General features: G+C 39.7%; 1 protein-coding gene across 5 annotated transcripts in view; it reads left to right on the forward strand.

Moving 5' to 3' along the window:
* PLCB4 (phospholipase C beta 4) overlaps positions 1-18,330 on the forward strand; it is a 229,744-nt gene that overhangs the window by 186,244 nt on the left and 25,170 nt on the right. For all 5 annotated transcript variants that reach the window (XM_054180088.1, XM_054180091.1, XM_054180090.1 and 2 more), the window contains 6 exons: positions 2,059-2,223; positions 5,094-5,298; positions 9,562-9,650; positions 10,091-10,235; positions 14,829-14,878; positions 14,995-15,060. In XM_054180088.1, coding sequence (XP_054036063.1) covers positions 2,059-2,223; positions 5,094-5,298; positions 9,562-9,650; positions 10,091-10,235; positions 14,829-14,878; positions 14,995-15,060 — 720 coding nt within the window. The remainder of the gene's footprint in view (positions 1-2,058; positions 2,224-5,093; positions 5,299-9,561; positions 9,651-10,090; positions 10,236-14,828; positions 14,879-14,994; positions 15,061-18,330) is intronic.

An 18,330-nucleotide genomic window follows, 5' to 3' on the forward strand; every position in this document is an offset into this window, starting at 1 on the left:
GTTTTGTTGTTGTTCCTGGCTAAGACATCTGTCTTTACTTGATCTGAATGGAACATGATAGTATTAGAAATGGTTCATTATTATCACTGAATTTTAACCCCCTCATGCTCTTTTTGAATTATGTCAGCCCTCACATACGACTAAAGGAGTTAAGTTCATTCATATGGACAGTATGCAATTACATAAACATCACTTGTCACTGTAGAACCAGAAGGAGTATGGGAACATACGGACAGGATATTTTCAAAAGAGGCAGAGAAAAATGGTTCTTGTGTTGGGGGGTCCTTACTTTGGCATTCTCCAAGTAACCAAGTTCATAAAGTTTCTATGGCAGTTCTAAAGCATAGTTAGGTGTCATTTGTTGTAACAAAGCTGACAATTATAAAATCTGTTTTGTGACTTGACACTCTGCTCTTTTTACTCAAGTACCCTATGTGCAGCATAACAAAAAAAATTAAGCTTTCAGCTGTTGCTATGTGCAGCCTGGACATTTCAAACCCTCTCTGACCAAGGGTTCATTGTGCATTCTAGACATACATAGAATACGTACATACATAGAATAAACCAGGTTGGAAGAGACCTTCAAAATCATCGTGTCCAACCCATCAACCAATCCAACACCACCCAAACAACTAACCCATGGCACCAAGCACCCCATCATTTAACTAAATTTGATTAATACCTTCAGAAGAACACAAATTTTATTAATGTTGTTTTTCTTTAATGTTTCTTTATGACAATATAATCCCTCCAAGAGGGATGTGGTATCTGGTGGTGAGAACATAATTGCCTAAGTATCATTAGATAATAGTTTTTTGATCATGTGTTTTGCTTCTTGGTTTTCTTGTGTGACTAAAACTAGTATGAAATTACATTCCATCACAAAAGTGGACTTAAGTCAGTGATGGTGCCCTCTCTTTTCAGGTTTGCTCTTCAGGGTGTTCCCTGGAAGAGTGCTAGATGATAAAAAGAACTCAAAATGATCTTAGGTCTGTGAAATCATGTTTCAGGGTTTTAATTCCCTCCTTCATCATAGTAATGAAAATGTTATCTGTATTTTTTTATTAGTAGATCTTCTTGATGAAATAAAATTTTCCCCTTGAGTAATCACCTTCGTATCTTCATATACATAACAATATAGAAGAGTGGTGTGGGATTTTTGTTTGTTTGCTTTTTAAGCAGCTTACATTTTGCAGGCGTACAATACAGAGTTAGACTGACATGCTATTAGTTTAAAAACTACCCAAGTGAAAGTAGAGCAATAGCTTCCTTTCACGTCTTCATAGTTCAGACCCTGTAGCAGATAACAGTGCTTCTGAACAGGCAGTTTCAAGCTGTGGAATAGCAGTGTCTTGCATGGATGTTTCATGCAGTGTTTTTTGGTAATACAGCAAACACATCTGTGAGACATTGGTTAGTTGAGCCGATTGACTTAACTGTTAATGCCATAGCACAATGAGCACAATCATTTCAAATTAAGGATATGTTTAAGGTCTTACATAGAATAAACCAGGTTGGAAGAGACCTTCCAGATCATTGCGTCCAACCCATCAACCAATCCAACACCACCCAAACAACTAACCCACGGCACCAAGCACCCCATCAAGTCTTCTCCTGAAAACCTCCAATGATGGCGACTCCACCACCTCCCCAGGCAGCCCATTCCAATGGGCAATCACTCTCTCTGTATAGAACTTTTTCCTAACATCTAGCCTGAACCTCCCCTGGCGCAGCCTGAGACTGTGTCCTCTTGTTCTGGTACTGGCCACCTGGGAGAAGAGACTGACATCCGTCTGTCGACAACCTCCCTTCAGGTAGTTGTAGAGAGTAATAAGGTCACCCCTGAGTCTCCTCTTCTTACCACAAAAGCCTTTTCTTAATAAGTACAATTTTAGCACTAAATACAGCATTTTAATCTGTTTAAGTATCTGTTCTGTATAAAGTATTTTTCAGAATGTTATCAATAAAAAAATATAATTATTTCCGTGCTCCTGTGTACTTCATGGTGCTTCTATTCTTTGTACTGTATTTCCTTACTGCTCTGTCATTACATTGCAGGTAATATCTGGTCAGTTCTTATCAGACAAAAAAATTGGTACGTATGTAGAAGTGGATATGTATGGCTTACCCACGGACACAATACGAAAAGAGTTTCGAACACGCATGGTGATGAATAATGGTCTGAACCCTGTTTACAATGAAGAATCATTTGTATTTCGAAAGGTAGGATATTTGGAAAGCACAGTTGGTGGTCGCTAGCCCTTTTGCACATGAGCATGTTTACTCAATTGAACTGCTCCTCCCTGCTTCAATCTGACTGCTTACATGAATAAGTAGAACTCCCACAAAAAGGGTTTGTAGGGTTCCTTTTTACTGCAGTAAACCATCTAAAGCTGAAATAAGCTTTCAAGAGGTTGTTGGTTTTTTTTTTGGTTGGTTTGTGGTGTTTTTGGTTTTTTTTTTGTTTAGTTGGTTTTTTAATTTTTCTTTATTTCTCTAATAGATAACCTCTGTAGCTGTCACATGATTTTTTTATTATTTTTTTGTTTGTTTGTTTCTGTTTGGCTTTTCCCTCCCCTTTGCTTCCTCTGCCCCCTTGGAGGTAGCCACCTTCTGCGTGGCCATGCCTGTGTTCAAGGTATGCAGTCTGCTCAGAATGAGCCCCCGCTGATGGACACCATCATTCCTTGGAGATTTCTTCTTTCCTGCCCTGGCAGTGGCTGCTATCTTGCACTGTTCCTTCAGCCCAGAGGGCAGGTGAGATGCTGCATCCAAAGCTAAGGTTTATGTTATTACATGGAAAAGTTGGAAGGGTGCTGTGTTCTTTAGATGTGTTGCCAGCTCCCTCCTTCAGTAGTCCATGTGCATCATGTACCTTTTTGTTTTTTGTTATTTTTTTTTTAATAACTAAAGAAAAGCAAACCTTTTTTACTTGGTATGGGGGATTTAAAGAGAGAGATCAGTCATCCATGTTCAGTTTTTATCTTTCAGTCTTTATCTATATGACACGTGTATTTTTTTCTTCTGTCAGCTGGAGTTTCATCCAGTCTACATGTGTTAGCAGTGCTGTCTTTGAATAACGTCTGTTTTCCTTACACCTGTTTTGTTGTCATGCAAAAATGTTGCTCTTTTATGCTAAAGTGACAGACTTTGCTGAGTGGTGGTAACACTTCACACTTTGAGTATATTACACACACAATCTCCCTTCTTAACAGTTTAACCCATTTTTTAATAGAAATGTTGTTAATGCAAGAGATTTTTCTGGATTCGGAATATATTCTGTAATGCATGTGAGTTCCAAGTGCTTTTCTCTTGAAGTGGAGGCAGAGGGAAGATGCTTAGGTACAATAACAGGCAGCCATGCTGCCTATGGTTTGCTGGCCGTATGGCCAGCATCTGCTGCTTTCTGATTTCTTACACTGAAATGCCCATAAACTGCAGGGTGCACACAGCTTCTGTCTACAAGGGGGATACCTATGTATCATGGCACGGGTACATGCTGATGCCAGTATTCTTTGGACTTGCAGCTTTACTCTGCAATGTACAATTACATAATCACACAATCTCTTGACTAATTCAATCTGTAAATCAGCCAAGAGATTACTTTTCTTCATCTCAGGCCCCCGTCATATTATTGTAATCAAGATGTGCCTCGAAGATTAAGCAGATGAGTGCCATAAACGTAGCAGGAACAATTCCTCTAGTTGGAGGACATGAAGACATAGAGGGTGCACAGTGCTAAAGTGCCATGAGGGTGGAAGTGCCTGCCAGGATGACACAGAAAAAATTCACAGAGAAGGAACAATAAACCTATTAGTCCTAACTCCTGCTCCTTAGCAAATCTGTGTCTGGGCTCACCAAGTAAAAAGAGATGTGCTGATCTGTGGCCTCTAGAGGAGAGGTTTTACCTGCCCTATTTGGGTTACGGTGTTCTCCTCAACCAGATGTTCAATCCGACACAATTATTCTCAGGTAACATGTTTGATTGTTTTTCTGTTATGTTTTCTTGGTTTTATTTTAAGTAAATTAAAGCTTCAGTCATTCTAATCCAAGTTCTGTGTTGTCACTCTGTTGTGTAAGGAGGATGGGGTGAGTGGCTGGTGGTAATCTGTGCTGGGAGTGCTAAATTCTAATGAAATACACCAGAGTATCCATGAATAGGTGGCTTCAGTCAAAAAGCATACTTTATTCTGTGTCTTCTAAGACTGAAAGCAAGAGTGGCAAGGGGAAAGTCTACAGGAGGTAGTGGACACAGCTTAGTTAAATCTTCCCTTTTGTGCAATAAACATTGATGAATAGAGCCAGATAGAGGAGGAGTGGGAAGATGTTTTACAGCGATTAATTGAGGCAGGCTGACAGAGAAGCTGCACCTCAGCCTGTCTTCTCCATACTGCTTTATGTACCCAAGCAGCCCCTTTGTTCTAGAGAGGGAAGGGGATTTTGTTGTTGGTTTGGTTTTTTTTTTTTCCTTTTGGTAACTGTCAGATGGAGATTGACAAATGCAGGTAGCTGGCAGTATCCCTACCCACTATGCATGCCATATACCTTTCATGTTGTGAGTACAGCACACCCACTTCTGGCAGTATGCCATTTCAGTAGGTCTGTCACCCTGTCCTTCCTTCTCCTGTCAGCTTCTCCCCTTTGCTGGACCTGTAGTTCAGCGTACAACCCCATCAGCTTGTGCTTGCACTCTTTGTTCTTCACTGCCCTTTTGGATGCATCCCAGATCTTTCTGTCATAATTCCTCCTGATTCAGCACTATCGGCCCTTCCTTTGCTACTGTTATCTGTGATTTCCTAGGTAGCATTTATTTGCCAATGTCACCAGTCTTCAGTAATGAAAAATAAATATGCAAAATGTTTAGTGTAACTGTAAGCTGCAGGATTTGCATGTTCTGAAATCCACCCACATTTTAGGGTGAAATAAAGGTGAAGGAAAGATTAGTCTTCAAAGTGCTCAGTTTGCAGGGAATGTCATTATCTTACAGTGATGATAGTCTGTCTGCCATACAAAGTGAAAGGTTCAAACATGGGAGGTGGGCAGGGTGCTGCTGTATTAAAGTCATTTAATGTCTTCATTTTATGGCTTTCCAGGTTATTCTCCCTGATCTTGCTGTCCTGAGAATAGCAGTGTATGATGACAATAATAAATTGATTGGACAGAGAATCCTGCCTCTGGATGGTCTGCAAGCAGGTTACAGACACATTTCCCTTCGGAATGAAGGCAACAAACCGCTCTCTCTTCCAACAGTTTTCTGCAACATTGTTCTTAAAACATATGTGCCTGACGGTTTTGGAGGTGAGACAAACCTGTTTCCCAGTGTGCTGTTGATTTGATGTGTGGAAGCACTGGAAGAGTGTGGTGTCAGTATGCCAGGCAGAAGCAGACATGCAGTGCTGGAGGATTGAAAAGATTCAATATTTTAAGTCCTTGGAAACTCTCCATATTCAGTTACTAAAAAAAAAAAACACTAAAAAACAGTTTTCAGAACAAGTACATGCCTCTGTGTTAATGATAATGACACATGCCTGTTCAATGACAAAATAATATGGGGAGTAGTTAATATGAGTTATCCCAATTTGATTTTTCTCTCTTGGCATTTTAGGAAGACTTTTCTATTTATTTTTTTATTAATTGCATCTTTTTTTCTGACAAATGTTTGTGAAGTTAACAGGTACTGTAGGCCTATAGCTATAAACAATTGATGCAGAATCTAGATGTGTTTTTTTGAAATGAAACCACTTCTGACTTCTTGAGAATACTGACATGTTGTTAAAAATGGCCAGTGAAGTAATTCAGTGTTCAAAACCTTTCTGCATTTTTCTCTCCTGATTTTACTTGGGTTTAGTGTGGTTTAACTATTTTTGGGTTTTCAGGGGAGCAATTTTCAATATGAGCTATTTGTATGATCAAGTTGACAGGGCTGTGGTCGTTTATACTGAGTGGTGGCAAGTTGCCACACATGGGTAGGAGCAAACAGCTGAGAGTAATCATCACACCACTTAATGGGTAAGTTCACCCTGAGGGTGTACCTCTGAGAAGTGTTTTCTTCAGCGTAGGTGAAATTTGCTTGCACATTAGACAATATGTAAACCATTTAAAACTGAAGAAATCGTGCTAGATGTTAGTGCTCTGACTCTGCAGCAGAATTTCATGTTATGGTTGACTGGTGAAACATTATTGGTAAAAATGAAGCTCTGCTCTTTGCAAAAATTCTTTCAGTTGCCGCTGCTTCTCAGAGCGTCGTTTCCATAGACAAACTGGAGAATGAAAAGGCTTACCTAGCATATTAGATAGTGTCACTTCATGTCTCTGCTGATGTTTATCCAGGCTTTAAAAAAAATAAATAGGCATGGACTTCAGTAACAATATTTCATGGAAAAATGTAAGCATTGACAGGAGCATTTGTGTCATGGGTATGTGAAATCCTGGTTGCTGGCAAAACCACTGGGATTTTGCCACAGTTCTTGGAGCATTACCATGCCTTTATGCAGCATGTTTCATCTACAGTATTTAACTTCAGAGGCTTTGTCTCAAGACCAAATGTGAGCTGCTTCTTAATCTTGAGATTCATAAGGCAATAAATGAACCATGAATCTAAGTGTGTGCTTTAGTTCTTTACTGAAGATTTTGGCAGTAAATGACTTATTAAAAATATTTTCCCAGTTAGGGATGGGACATGCTTCTGATTTGGGATTGACGTTTTCCTGAATGATACCATACTACTTCTAAGAGTAGGGTTTGACATGACTCAAGCAGATGAGTCTGATGGTTCCTTAGGGATTTGTTTGTTTATTTTCAGCTGCATTATACAAATTCAGAAGTGAAAGCCTTGCTTTTCAAAGAGAAATTGAACACCAGTTTAGAATTTGTAAATTATGTGTAGTTCAGTACTGGTTGCCAGCAGTTCTAGAGATGGTTTATGTGGTAGAGGTAGCATGTAAGAAAGTTCTACTACCCTTAAGTAACAGTATCATTGCAGGAAAATGCTTCTAGAATGAGAGAATGGGTTGTCACAGCTTATTGTCAGTGTTAGGAAAAGCAGACTCCATGTTAACATGAACTAAATGAGTTTGGTTACTAGTTCTCCTCTTTATTCCCAGATAGTTTTGATTTTTCTTGTTGATAGAGAACAGCAGCATGATGGGCAATTGAGAAACAACTTTTGACACTCTGTTGGCATGTGGGTTTTAATTATTATCTGAAGTGATCCTCTCATTGTTTTATGAGCTATTATTAGGATCTCTGTGGTAGTTTTAGGAGGCCTGTAGGAAGGTACAGTAGCTGCTTACTTATTTTTTATTTCTCATATATAACCTGTATGAGTAAGAATTGAAAAGTTGCTCCATAGCTAGAATAGCTAATGCATTGTAGGCTTCAAAAGATGCAGTTTTATTTTTCATGTAACTTAGTAATTCCTCATAGTTTATTTGCATCAGATACTTTGTTCCAAATGAAACACAATGGTGGCACTAATTAATGCATGTGAAGTAGCATTCTCCAAAGAGAAGCTTCTGTAATAGAAACCTCTGTGTAAGTAAGCATGGCCACTTAGGTTACTGGTTAGATTTCTCTGTAATGTACTCTTCCAGTGATTTTCCTAGTTGTATATTTGTGATTTTTCTACAAAGTGCTGTTCCCCACCCCCACCTTACCTCGCTGGGGAGAAAGAAAAATGTTAGCAGAGGACAAATGGTGATGTGAGAAGTGGTGATGAGTCACATCACTCTTGTAGAAATGCTGAGCCTTTGGTGATGTGTTTGTATGGTTAGTAATACGATTTGCAAAGGTCTCACTCCCCCCAACATGTTAGTCATTTTTACCTTGAAGCTCATGATAATCAGGTTCCATTTTAAATGACGCATTATGTCAGCAGGGTAGTCCTGGATTTTTGTGGAAGAATGTATACCAGGGACAAAAAGACATGCTGACTAAGTCAGGGAAGAGGAAAATAGTCAATGCTGAGCTACAAGACTGTTGTTATGGCTGAAAATAAATTTGACATGGTTTATATGTATATGAAGTAGGTTTCAGAAGATGTCATTGGGTCACAACAGTTATTCAAGAGAACCTATTTGTGTAGATAAACAGAACCGTCAAGGGTAGTGCTATGTGTTTAATACAACCTTTAGTGCATTGGGATCTCTCTGTAATTTTCTTCTTGCTTAAGAAAACCGTGAGTGACTTCAGAGGAACATTTTGCAGAACATCTTAGTTTGAATGTGAGATTACAGTTTGCACAAGAGGCTTAGCAAGGTTCTTGTGAAAACTTTTGGTGGGTTGGACATGTTTTCAGACCCAGTCAGTGGATCAGATTCTCTGTCTTGGATCATTACAAGCTCACTTGGAATTTGTCTGAAGGGATGACATGAAATGTGGGCAAAATTAAAGTTACGGTGAAAACCATGTCATAAATGTCATTACAGAAATAATGGCCTGTTACACAAGTGAGACCATCTAGAATGTGAAGGTGCACATTTTATCTTTTACTCATAAACAGCTAAAAATAGGACTTTGCAGCATTCTGCAGAGAAACAGCTTGCTTACAAGTGAAGTGCTGTCCATGGGCCTCCTCACAGTTTTGACAAAACCCCTGAGTTAATAAATGACAATATTTTGTATTGGATGCTGAGTCAGTTGGGCTGCAGGATTTAAACTTCTTTGCTTAATTACTGCTCTCACAAGAAAGGCTGATTACCTGGGACCAGTGACCCTTTGCTCTATAGTACCAAAGATGAAGTTTCAGAGGCATCATCAAAACAGGTCACTTGCTATGGTCTCTGAATGCACTATTACTGTAAGTGCTGAATTGGTTTCATTTGCAAAATCTTTTCTTGCTGTGAAGGGCCTGCTTTGCCATTTGTGAATTCTTTGTTGAAATGAAGGGTGGAAAGGGATTATTCAATAGGTAGGTAGAGATTCATGTGTTTTGTCTTCCTTGCACATTTATCACTGCGTATGGAGAACAGATTCAATAATCTTGATGGCAGCCAGTGCTTGGTAGAGCTATGATACCACTAGTGGTACTGTGTCGTGTACAAGAATCAAATACTGGTCACAGTGGTTCATAGAAAAGCCATTTCACAGCCTGTCATGTTCCAGACTTGGAGCACCACAAATGTGAATGAGAACAGATTTCTTCAATTGTTTTAACCATCCATCTGGAACTGCTATTTATCTAGGAAATACAATAGCATTTTCTATGATTCCCTGTAGTCTCAACTCAGTCAGCACCTCCTTGAGTAACCAAGAGACAAAGTTGTTAGTGCTGTCTGACGCAGGAGACCCTCTTCTGGTCCCAAATTCTATTATCATCAACTGGAAGTGTATTAGGGTAACTTTGGTCTGATGGAGTCAGTGTGTTTGTCTAAGTGAGCTACCTGGAGTAGTACCACTCACTTGGTGCATTATAAACTGACTCTCGTTTCTAGTGTGTTCGCCAACACGTTCTTGACAAATTCACTATGAAAAGTTGAATCATTTGTTGCAAGGCATGGTTCGTAACGAGGGTAGAGTAAAAACAAAAACAATAGGAGACATAGACATGTCTTTTTCTTACAGATATTGTAGACGCTTTATCAGATCCAAAGAAATTTTTGTCAATCACAGAAAAAAGAGCAGACCAAATGAGAGCTATGGGTATAGAAACGGTAAGTAGAACTTAATGGCAAATACAACCCATTTATGTTCATGCTGTGTTCTTTTTTTTTTAAAGTAAACTGGTCTCTCTTCAATTGATGCATGTTACCTTATCATTTCTCATTTTCAAGTATAAGCCTCTCTTTCCTGTTCTAAAACACTGACTTACATAAGTTACCAAGTACTGAAATACTGTTCACTAATTGACTTTTCACAGATCATACTAACGTATCCCTTAGAAGCAGAAACTTTAAGAAATGAGAAAGGATCCTTATTTTATTAGGTAGTCATTTAAAAGAGGTTACAAGTATTTCACTGAGTACAGTGTTGTTGGAAAGTATGTTACTTTAAACATAATTTAGAAAATTGTGAGTTCAGAAATTTCCTATACTCCAACTTTTATACCACAGGGAAAACAACTAATTTACTATTTTGTGAATGCTTCTTTCAGAGTGATATAGCTGATGTACCAAATGACACTTCAAAGAATGATAGAAAAGGAAAAGGCAATAATGCCAAAGCCAATGTAACACCTCAGAGTAGCTCTGAACTTCGACCAAGTACTACTGCAGGATCTGGAACCGACACTAAGAAAGGTAGACAAAAGTCATATACCACTTTCTCGCTTCTGCAGTAATTCAGAATGTCACAGAGAAGTGCTCATTATTGTAGTTTTGCAAGTCTACATTCCTTTTAGGAGTTAACTTCTTTTGCCACTGACAGTGGTCTTTGTTTAATTGCAAATAAATTGCTAAAATGGCTGTATAAAACTATACAGCTATATTTTACCAAGTGATTTCTTTGAATGCCTACTTCCAGTAATAGGTATTGCTACCTGTTGGTACTGCATGACTCTGGGAGTAGTTTACTAAAGATCTGATGGAATCCTGATAGGAATCACGATTGTCTGGTATTACACTCCACAGAAATTCTTCTACTTTCTTTTTTTTTGCCTTTTTTAGTTTTCTTTCTCCCCACACAAATCCCTTGGCTGAATTGCAGATTTAAGTATCTCGATACTTAGAATTCATTGGATTCTGTGGAGATTTACCAACAATTATAAATGTTTTCAGTGTGCAGTTCTGCTCTGAGTAGTGATTATGGAAATGACATGTTTATTGTAAAAAATATCTATATTAAATGTGCTCATTTATAAGCACATTTTTCCTCACTATTCACCATGTAAAATCACCTTATAGAGGCAAATGGGATTATTTGCTTCTCCCATATCATCACAGGTAATGAAGATTAAGTGAGAAGACAAGTTTTTACAGCTGAATGAAACATAAATATTTCTGTTAATGTGCCACAAGAACTGGAATCTTGTTCACTCCTTTCATCTACCTTGGCTCACAGGGGTTGATAGGAGTGAACAGGAGCGTTGACTGCTATTGTTCTTAAGTGTGAGCAGGCATGGCTGAATGCACACATGTGAAGGGATCTCTTGAGAAACAAGATCTCATTTCTCCAGAGTCACTCTTGGCAATAAAACAGGATGATGTCTTTAGCACCTGAATTCTTTCAAAGCTCTTCCCAGGTGTAAAACCCAGAAAATAATTACGCAACGTATCATCATTATGTATCATCACCAAGATAAACAAGTATTAGTTTTATTGTGCATTAATTAAGCATGACATTTGCTGGGGTTGGCAACTGATTCCTGATTGCCATGGAGTCAGACCTGGTGAATGAAGTAAAGGAGTCTGTATTCTACAATAAAATCCTGAGGAAGTCTGTTCATTACTCAGCCTGCCTGATGAAGTCCTGGTCATAAACTGCGATTTAAGTACTCACCCATTCTTGTTTGCAATCGTTTTTGTCCATATTCTTGCATGTTAAAACAGAGCTATTCATTTTTATATCCCACATAACGACTTTTATTCTGTATTACTTATCTCTATGATATTTTAAGATCCTAATAATTCTATCATTATTCCAATACACAACTCACCTTGCTATTAGAAATTAAGTGTCCAGCAAGACAGGGTGTTGGGAAGGCTTTCAAATGCACAAGAATGTTGGGGTTTTTTGTTCCCTGGCTCTATGAATAGTTAAGAAATTTGTGATTTTGAAAACTCAAGTCTATTTGGGCCTAAATCTGTTCCAGTCTCACTTGCTAAACTGATTTTAATTCCATATAATTGAGCAGAATGTTATGCTTCTAAGAAAAGACAGGGGGAATCCTGTAGTCCACAGACACTATTAAAACCAGTTAATTAAATATGTTTCCAGTATACTTATTGACAGGCAAATATTTGGTGTAAAATTTTTTGGGGAAAAGCCTATGCATTACCACTCTTGTGGCACTGTATTGACATTTTTACTAATGATTATATGCAGGGTATGCTTGTAGTTCTAAAAAGTCGTAATACATCACAAAATATTTATTAAAACATAAATATGAAATGACATGGGTTTTTGTTTGCATTCCAGTTGAAATGATCAAAATCTGGTTTCATACATCCAGATAGAATAGAATTAGAATAGAATAAACCAGGTTGGAAAAGACCTTTGAGATCATCAAGTTCAACCTATCACCCCAAACCATCTAATCAACTAAATCATGGCACCAAGCACCCTATCCAGTCTCTTCGTAAACACCTCCAGTGATGGTGACTCCACCACCTCCCTGGGCAGCACATTCCAATGGCCAATCGCTCTTTCTGTGAAGAACTTCTTTCTGACATCCAGCCTAAACCTCCCCTGGTGCAGCTTGAGACTGTGTCCTCTTGTTCTATTGGTGGTTGCCTGGGAGAAGAGACCAACCCCCACCTGGCTACAACCTCCCTTCAGGTAGTTGTAGACAGCAAGAAGGTCTCCTATGAGCTTCCTCTTCTCCAGGCTAAGCAACCCCAGCACCCTCAGCCTCTCCTCACAGGGCTGTGCTCCAAACCCCTCCCCAGCTTTGTTGCCCTTCTCTGGACATGTTCCAGCAACTCAACATCTTTCCTAAACTGAGGGGTCCAAAGCTGGACACAGTACTCAAGGTGTGGCCTAACCAGTGCTGCATACAGGTACACAATGACTTCCCTGTTCCTGCTGACCACACTATTCCTGATGCAGGCCAGGATGCCATTGGCCTTCTTGCCCACCTAGGCACACTGCTGGCTTATGTTCAGCCTAGTATCAACCACCACCCCCTGGTCCCTTTCTGCCTGGCCGCTCTCCAGCCACTCTGACCCCAGCCTGTAGTACTGCATGGGGTTGTTGTGACTGAAGTGCAGCACCCAGCACTTGGACTTGCTAAATGCCATCTTGTTGGACTCTGCCCATCTTTCCAGCCTGTCAAGGTCCCTCTGCAGAGCTCTCCTATCCTCTAACTGATCAATACCTGCCCCCAGATTAGTGTTCTCTGCAAATTTACTGGTGATGGACTCAATCCCCTCGTCCAGATCATCAGTAAAGACACTGAACAGGATGGGGCCCAGCACTGATCCCTGGGGGACACCAGGAGTGGCCAGGAGTTTGCTGTGGGGGATGGTGTCAAAGGCCTTGCTGAAGTCCAGGTAGACTACATCCACAGCCTCCCCACATCCACCAGGTGGGTCACCTGATCATAGAAGGAGATCAGGTTGGTCAGGCAGGACCTGCCCTTCCTAAATCCATGCTGGCTGGGCCTGATCCCTTGGCTATCCTGTAGGAGCTGTGTGATTGCACTCAAGATGACCTGTTCCATAATCTTGCCTTGCACTGAGGTCAGGCTGACAGGCCTGTAATTCCCTGGGTCCTCCTTGTGGATGGCCATCATGGTGGCCAGCTTCCAGTCATGTGGGGCTTCTCCAGTGAGCCAGGACTGTTGAAAAATGATGGAGAGCAGCTTGACCAGCTCATCTGCCAGCTCTCTCAGCACCCTAGGATGGATTCTATCCAGTCGCATGGGCTTGTGGGGATACAAGTGGCTAAGCAGGTCTCTAAATGCTTCCTCCTGGATCACAGGGGAATTATACTGCTCCCTGACTACATCTGCCAGCTCAGGAGGCCAGTTGTCTGGAAGACAACCCATCTTGCTATTAAAAATTGAGGCAAAGAAGGTGTTAAGTACCTCTGCCTTTTCCTCATCTTCAGTTGCTATATTCCCCTCCATCTTCACCAAGGAGTGGAGGTTGTCCTTGCTCCTCTTCTTGCCATTAATATATTTATAAAAGCACTTTTTGTTGTCCTTCACAGCAATGGCCAGTCTAAACTCTAAATGGGTTTTTGCCTCTCTAATTTTTTTCTTACCTGATTTAGCAACATCCTTAAACATTTAATGGGTTACCTCACCTTTCTTCCAAAGATGATACACCCTCTTTTTGTCCCTTAATTCATTCATTAGTCCATTGCCCATCCAGGCCGGCCGTCTGCCCCGGCGGTTCATCTTCTGGCACATTGGCTCAGCCTGTTCCTGCACCTTTAAGAGTTCTTGCTTGAAGTAGGTCCTGCCCTCCCGGACCCCTTTGTTTTTAAGGGCTGTTTCCCAAGGTACCTTCTGAGTTAGTTCCTTAAGTATTTAAGTAACAGATGCTACTGTTAGTCTTGTATTTACTTGTATTGAATTTTTTGAGGATTTTTGCTTCATATGATTTTGTGGTTTTCTTCCATTTTTAACTCTTTTCTCTGGGAGTGTACTGTTGCTCCTTTTCTTATAGCCTGTACTAAGATAAGTGCAAATTTTATTCCATTAGCATGCAAGCTGCTCGTAAATTTTGATTCCTATAGTGTTTATATTTGAAATTAAGAAGCATACCTAACCTTAGTTAACCTGTTGTGTAGTCATATAGACCCTTACCCAAGAAGCCTGTCTTCTGTAATGAGTAATGCCAGAGCAATCTCCAGCTGTGGACCAAGAGCCTGAAGTTTGCATAGTTCATTTTCAACATGCACAAATGGTTTGCTGTGTTTTCAGAAGGGGTTCTTTTTCAATTCTTAAATTGCTGTGTCTTGACACTTCAGATCAGTAAGAGATTAAAATATAATCATTGATTTATTTCTTTTATTCACAAGGCAATTGATTGAGTAGTACATTTGAAAAGAAAATTAACTGTGTCTTAGTTATATCTTGGTGAAAAATTTCTTGTTGATCTGTATTTTTATATGGTGAAAAATATCAATTACTTAAATATAGGTTTCTGTGGTAAAGCTCAAATTTAAAAGTGTGCCATATGCTAGTATGTATGAAATTTTAGATAAACCATATAATATCTTCCTAGGTATAGACCTTATTCCCCAAGTGACGATAGAAGATTTGAAGCAAATGAAGGTAAGTCTGGACACAAGCTTTTCAAGATGTGTTGCTGATTATTTAAGTAACTAGGAGTTTATTTGGTTAAAGTCAATATGACTCCAGAAAAATTGATCCAACTTCTCTTTTTGTAGGCTTATATAAAACATTTAAAGAAACAGCAGAAAGAGCTGAATGCCTTAAAGAAGAAACATGCAAAGGTATGATTATTAAGAGCTCTCTGAGGAACACATGCTAATTGAAAAACGTTGTCCGATTCAGTAGCACAGACAGGTACTACCAAGAAAGGCTTATGCGTCTTAGATATACTCAAGTATGCTCCAGCAAGCAAATTTTTCCTTTAGCAATCCTTTGTGGGTCTCAACTGAGTTCCAGGAAATGTATGTTTGACCCATATAAGCATCCAAAGCTTACCTTTTTCAGGTAATGATTTTATCTGGCTGCCTCCGCCCTGACCTATTGACAGGCAGCTTGGAAATGTGATGGTAATGTGAGAGCATGCTGCATCAAGGGCAGGCACTAGAGAAACTGCAAAGAGAACTGGAATGTGTAACTGAAAAATCAAGTGCCTTATTCCTCCTCACATAGCTGTGTTAAACCACTTTATTGTCAGCTTTTTGCTTGATGCTCCAAATACATGTAACACTGTCACAAATATACTTTACAGTAGAAAATCATGACCAGTTTTTTCCTGCCCTTTACCATTAGAACACCACTATTCTTACAGAAAGAAGCATAATAACTGCAGAAATTTTCTTAAGTTTTGAATTTTGGCAACACATACAAGCCCATTCTGGGCATTCAGGGCAGTACTCCTTTGCTGTCTTTGATTGGAGATTTCATTGCTGATTGGACATAATGTACTTGTCTGGGCATTTTTATTTTGTTTGTTCATTTTCTTTGTTTACTTTCATCTTTGTGGGTTTTATTCATGACTATTTGGATGTAGGACTGTGTACAATGAAGTATGAAAGAATTTCTTTCAATAATTGGCACTTTAGGGATCTTACTATTAAAAGTAGTGTAAGAAAATTAAATAGTTGCATTTCAGCTTTCTTAATGATTCGGTGCAGGCAGAAAATGAATTTTGTGTGCAGAGCCCATGCTCAACAAAGTGTCTGTCATCCATGCTTCCAGGCATGGATAGGTTCTAAACCTTCATAGAGTTGATGTTTTGAGAGATGTTTTAGAGATGTATTATTTTTAAATACTACTTTGTCAGTCATTGGATAACATTCAGCAGTTTTCTGTAGCAGCCTTTCGCAAATTAAAACGGTGCCTTGGTCACGTAGAAAACAGACATAATAATCTGTCTCCAAGATGTGTGACCCATAGTAGTGTAAGGGTATAGCAATCAAGACTGCATTTGCTAATGTTACAAAAATTGATTCATCTGTTCAGGGTTGCACTTGCTTTCTCTAGTGTGAGCAAAAAGCTGCCAGCAACAATCTGAAAATGCTGTGCACTCACATGGGCTTTCAGTATAAGCTCAAGCACAGTTATTTTAGATCTGAGCCAGCCTGTGTCTTGTTGGTTCTAAGTGCAGAGTGCAAGACCTAAGAGAAAACCTGTATAGAGCCTGCCTTGCTTAAGGCTCCAGTAAGAGCACCTTCTTGAATTTGGAAAATCCGGGCAGAAAAGTGTGGTCATGTTAGCTCACAGATGATCTTAGGGAAGTGCATGGTATAGTCATCACTGTGCTTAATGCACTTTAGCTGCTGGGATGGAGCAGGAGAGCTGTACTGTTAGTTATCTGTGGTAAGCTTGAGGGAGCCTGTGTATTAAGCAGACAGTTCCAGAAATAGGTTTGCTCTCATTTAACTATTGACACTCCAGAGGTGTGGAGAACTAAGTAAACAGAAGTGAATTGTTCAAGTTGTTTGATGAAACAAAGGTCAAATAGTTTTCCATCTAAAGTTGGCCTGGGAAAATGCACTATGGGAAACTAATGTATGCAAGTGTGAGAGAGAGAGCAGGTTGAGAGGAAGGAGTCTCATCAAAGCGTTCTGACCTAAGAGTTCTGATCTGAAGCTAATCTAGTAGCACTGAGCACAGCTAGATAAGGAAGACAGTCTCGGGGCAAAAAAGAATAATGCAAAAGCAACAGTACAAAAGATGCTGGCACTGTAGATTAATGAAGTTCTGCAAAATGGATTGTTGATTTTGAAATGGCAGATATTTTTTTCCCATTTATTTCTGTGCTGTTTTGTATTATCTAATGAAAATCCTCCAGACTTCAGCTTACACTTCTACATAGGAGTATTTGTATTACTTTAGGGAGATGCCAGTCAGAAATAATAGTTTGTGTCATAGGAACTTACCTCCTCTTCAACAGACTGAATTGTGATTTCTGCTCCAATCTGTGTGCGATTCTTTACTTTTTTCCCCAAATCTCTTGCTGAGATTTGTGTCTTTCACAAGACCTGGCCTCTCAGAACCCTTGCTTGAACTGTGGCTTCAGTTTGTAATATAATCATCAAATATAGTTTGTGAACACCACCATGTAAAAGCCACGTGAATTCAAACTGAGAATTCATTGGGTTTGGGGAAATCATGAGAGACGTACCTGAGAAGTCCTGTCATAGAGCCACAGAACGGTAGGGTTTGGAAGGGACCTCTGGAGATCATCTTGTCCAACCTTCCTACTAAAGCAGGCACACCTTAATCAGGTTGCACAGGAACGCATGCAGGTGGTTTTGAAAGTCACCAGAGAAGGAGACTCCGCAATCTCTCTGACCAGCCTGTTCAGTGCTCCGTCACCCTCAAAGTAAAGAAGTTTGTCCATATGTTTAGGTAAAACTTCCTATGTTCCAGTTTGTGCCCATTGCTCCTTGTCTTATGACTGGGCACCACTGAAAAGAGAATGCCCCATCTTCTTGACAACCACCGTTCAGATATTGATAAGCATGGCTCAGATTCCCCCTCAGTCTTCTCCAGACTAAACAGCCCCAGGTCTTTCAGCCTCAACTCTTCAGAGATGCTCTGGTCTTCTAATTATCTTTGTGACACTCTCCAGTAGTTACCTGTCTGGGGAGCACAGAACTGGACAGGAGTATAGGGGAGAGTAGAGGGGGGGAAGAAAATCACTTGACCTGTTAGCCACACTCTTCTTAAAGCATCCCAGAATACCATTGGCCTTTAGGGTCACAAGGGCACATTGCTGGCTCATGGTGAACTTTTTATCCACAAGGAACCCCTGGTCTTTCTCTGCAGAGCTTTAATCTGCAAACGTTTTCTGAATCAGTCTAGAAAGTCTTTCCACCTGAAACTTTGTTTGCATCTGAGTACAAAATGTACTGAGTGTGTTTTAAGGTGCTATAGAATGACTCATATGTCTTAGAATTGTGACAGAAGTTTGTGATTCACCATCCCTGTGATGAATTTTCCTTTGCGTATAGACTTAAAATCCAACTTGCATCTGCTCATTTTAAATAGCATTCCAGGCATTTAAGGTTGTGTAATTCAAGTGA

Source organism: Dryobates pubescens, chromosome 3, assembly GCF_014839835.1.
Source record: "Dryobates pubescens isolate bDryPub1 chromosome 3, bDryPub1.pri, whole genome shotgun sequence".
In the NCBI taxonomy this organism is placed as follows: Eukaryota; Metazoa; Chordata; class Aves; order Piciformes; family Picidae; genus Dryobates; species Dryobates pubescens.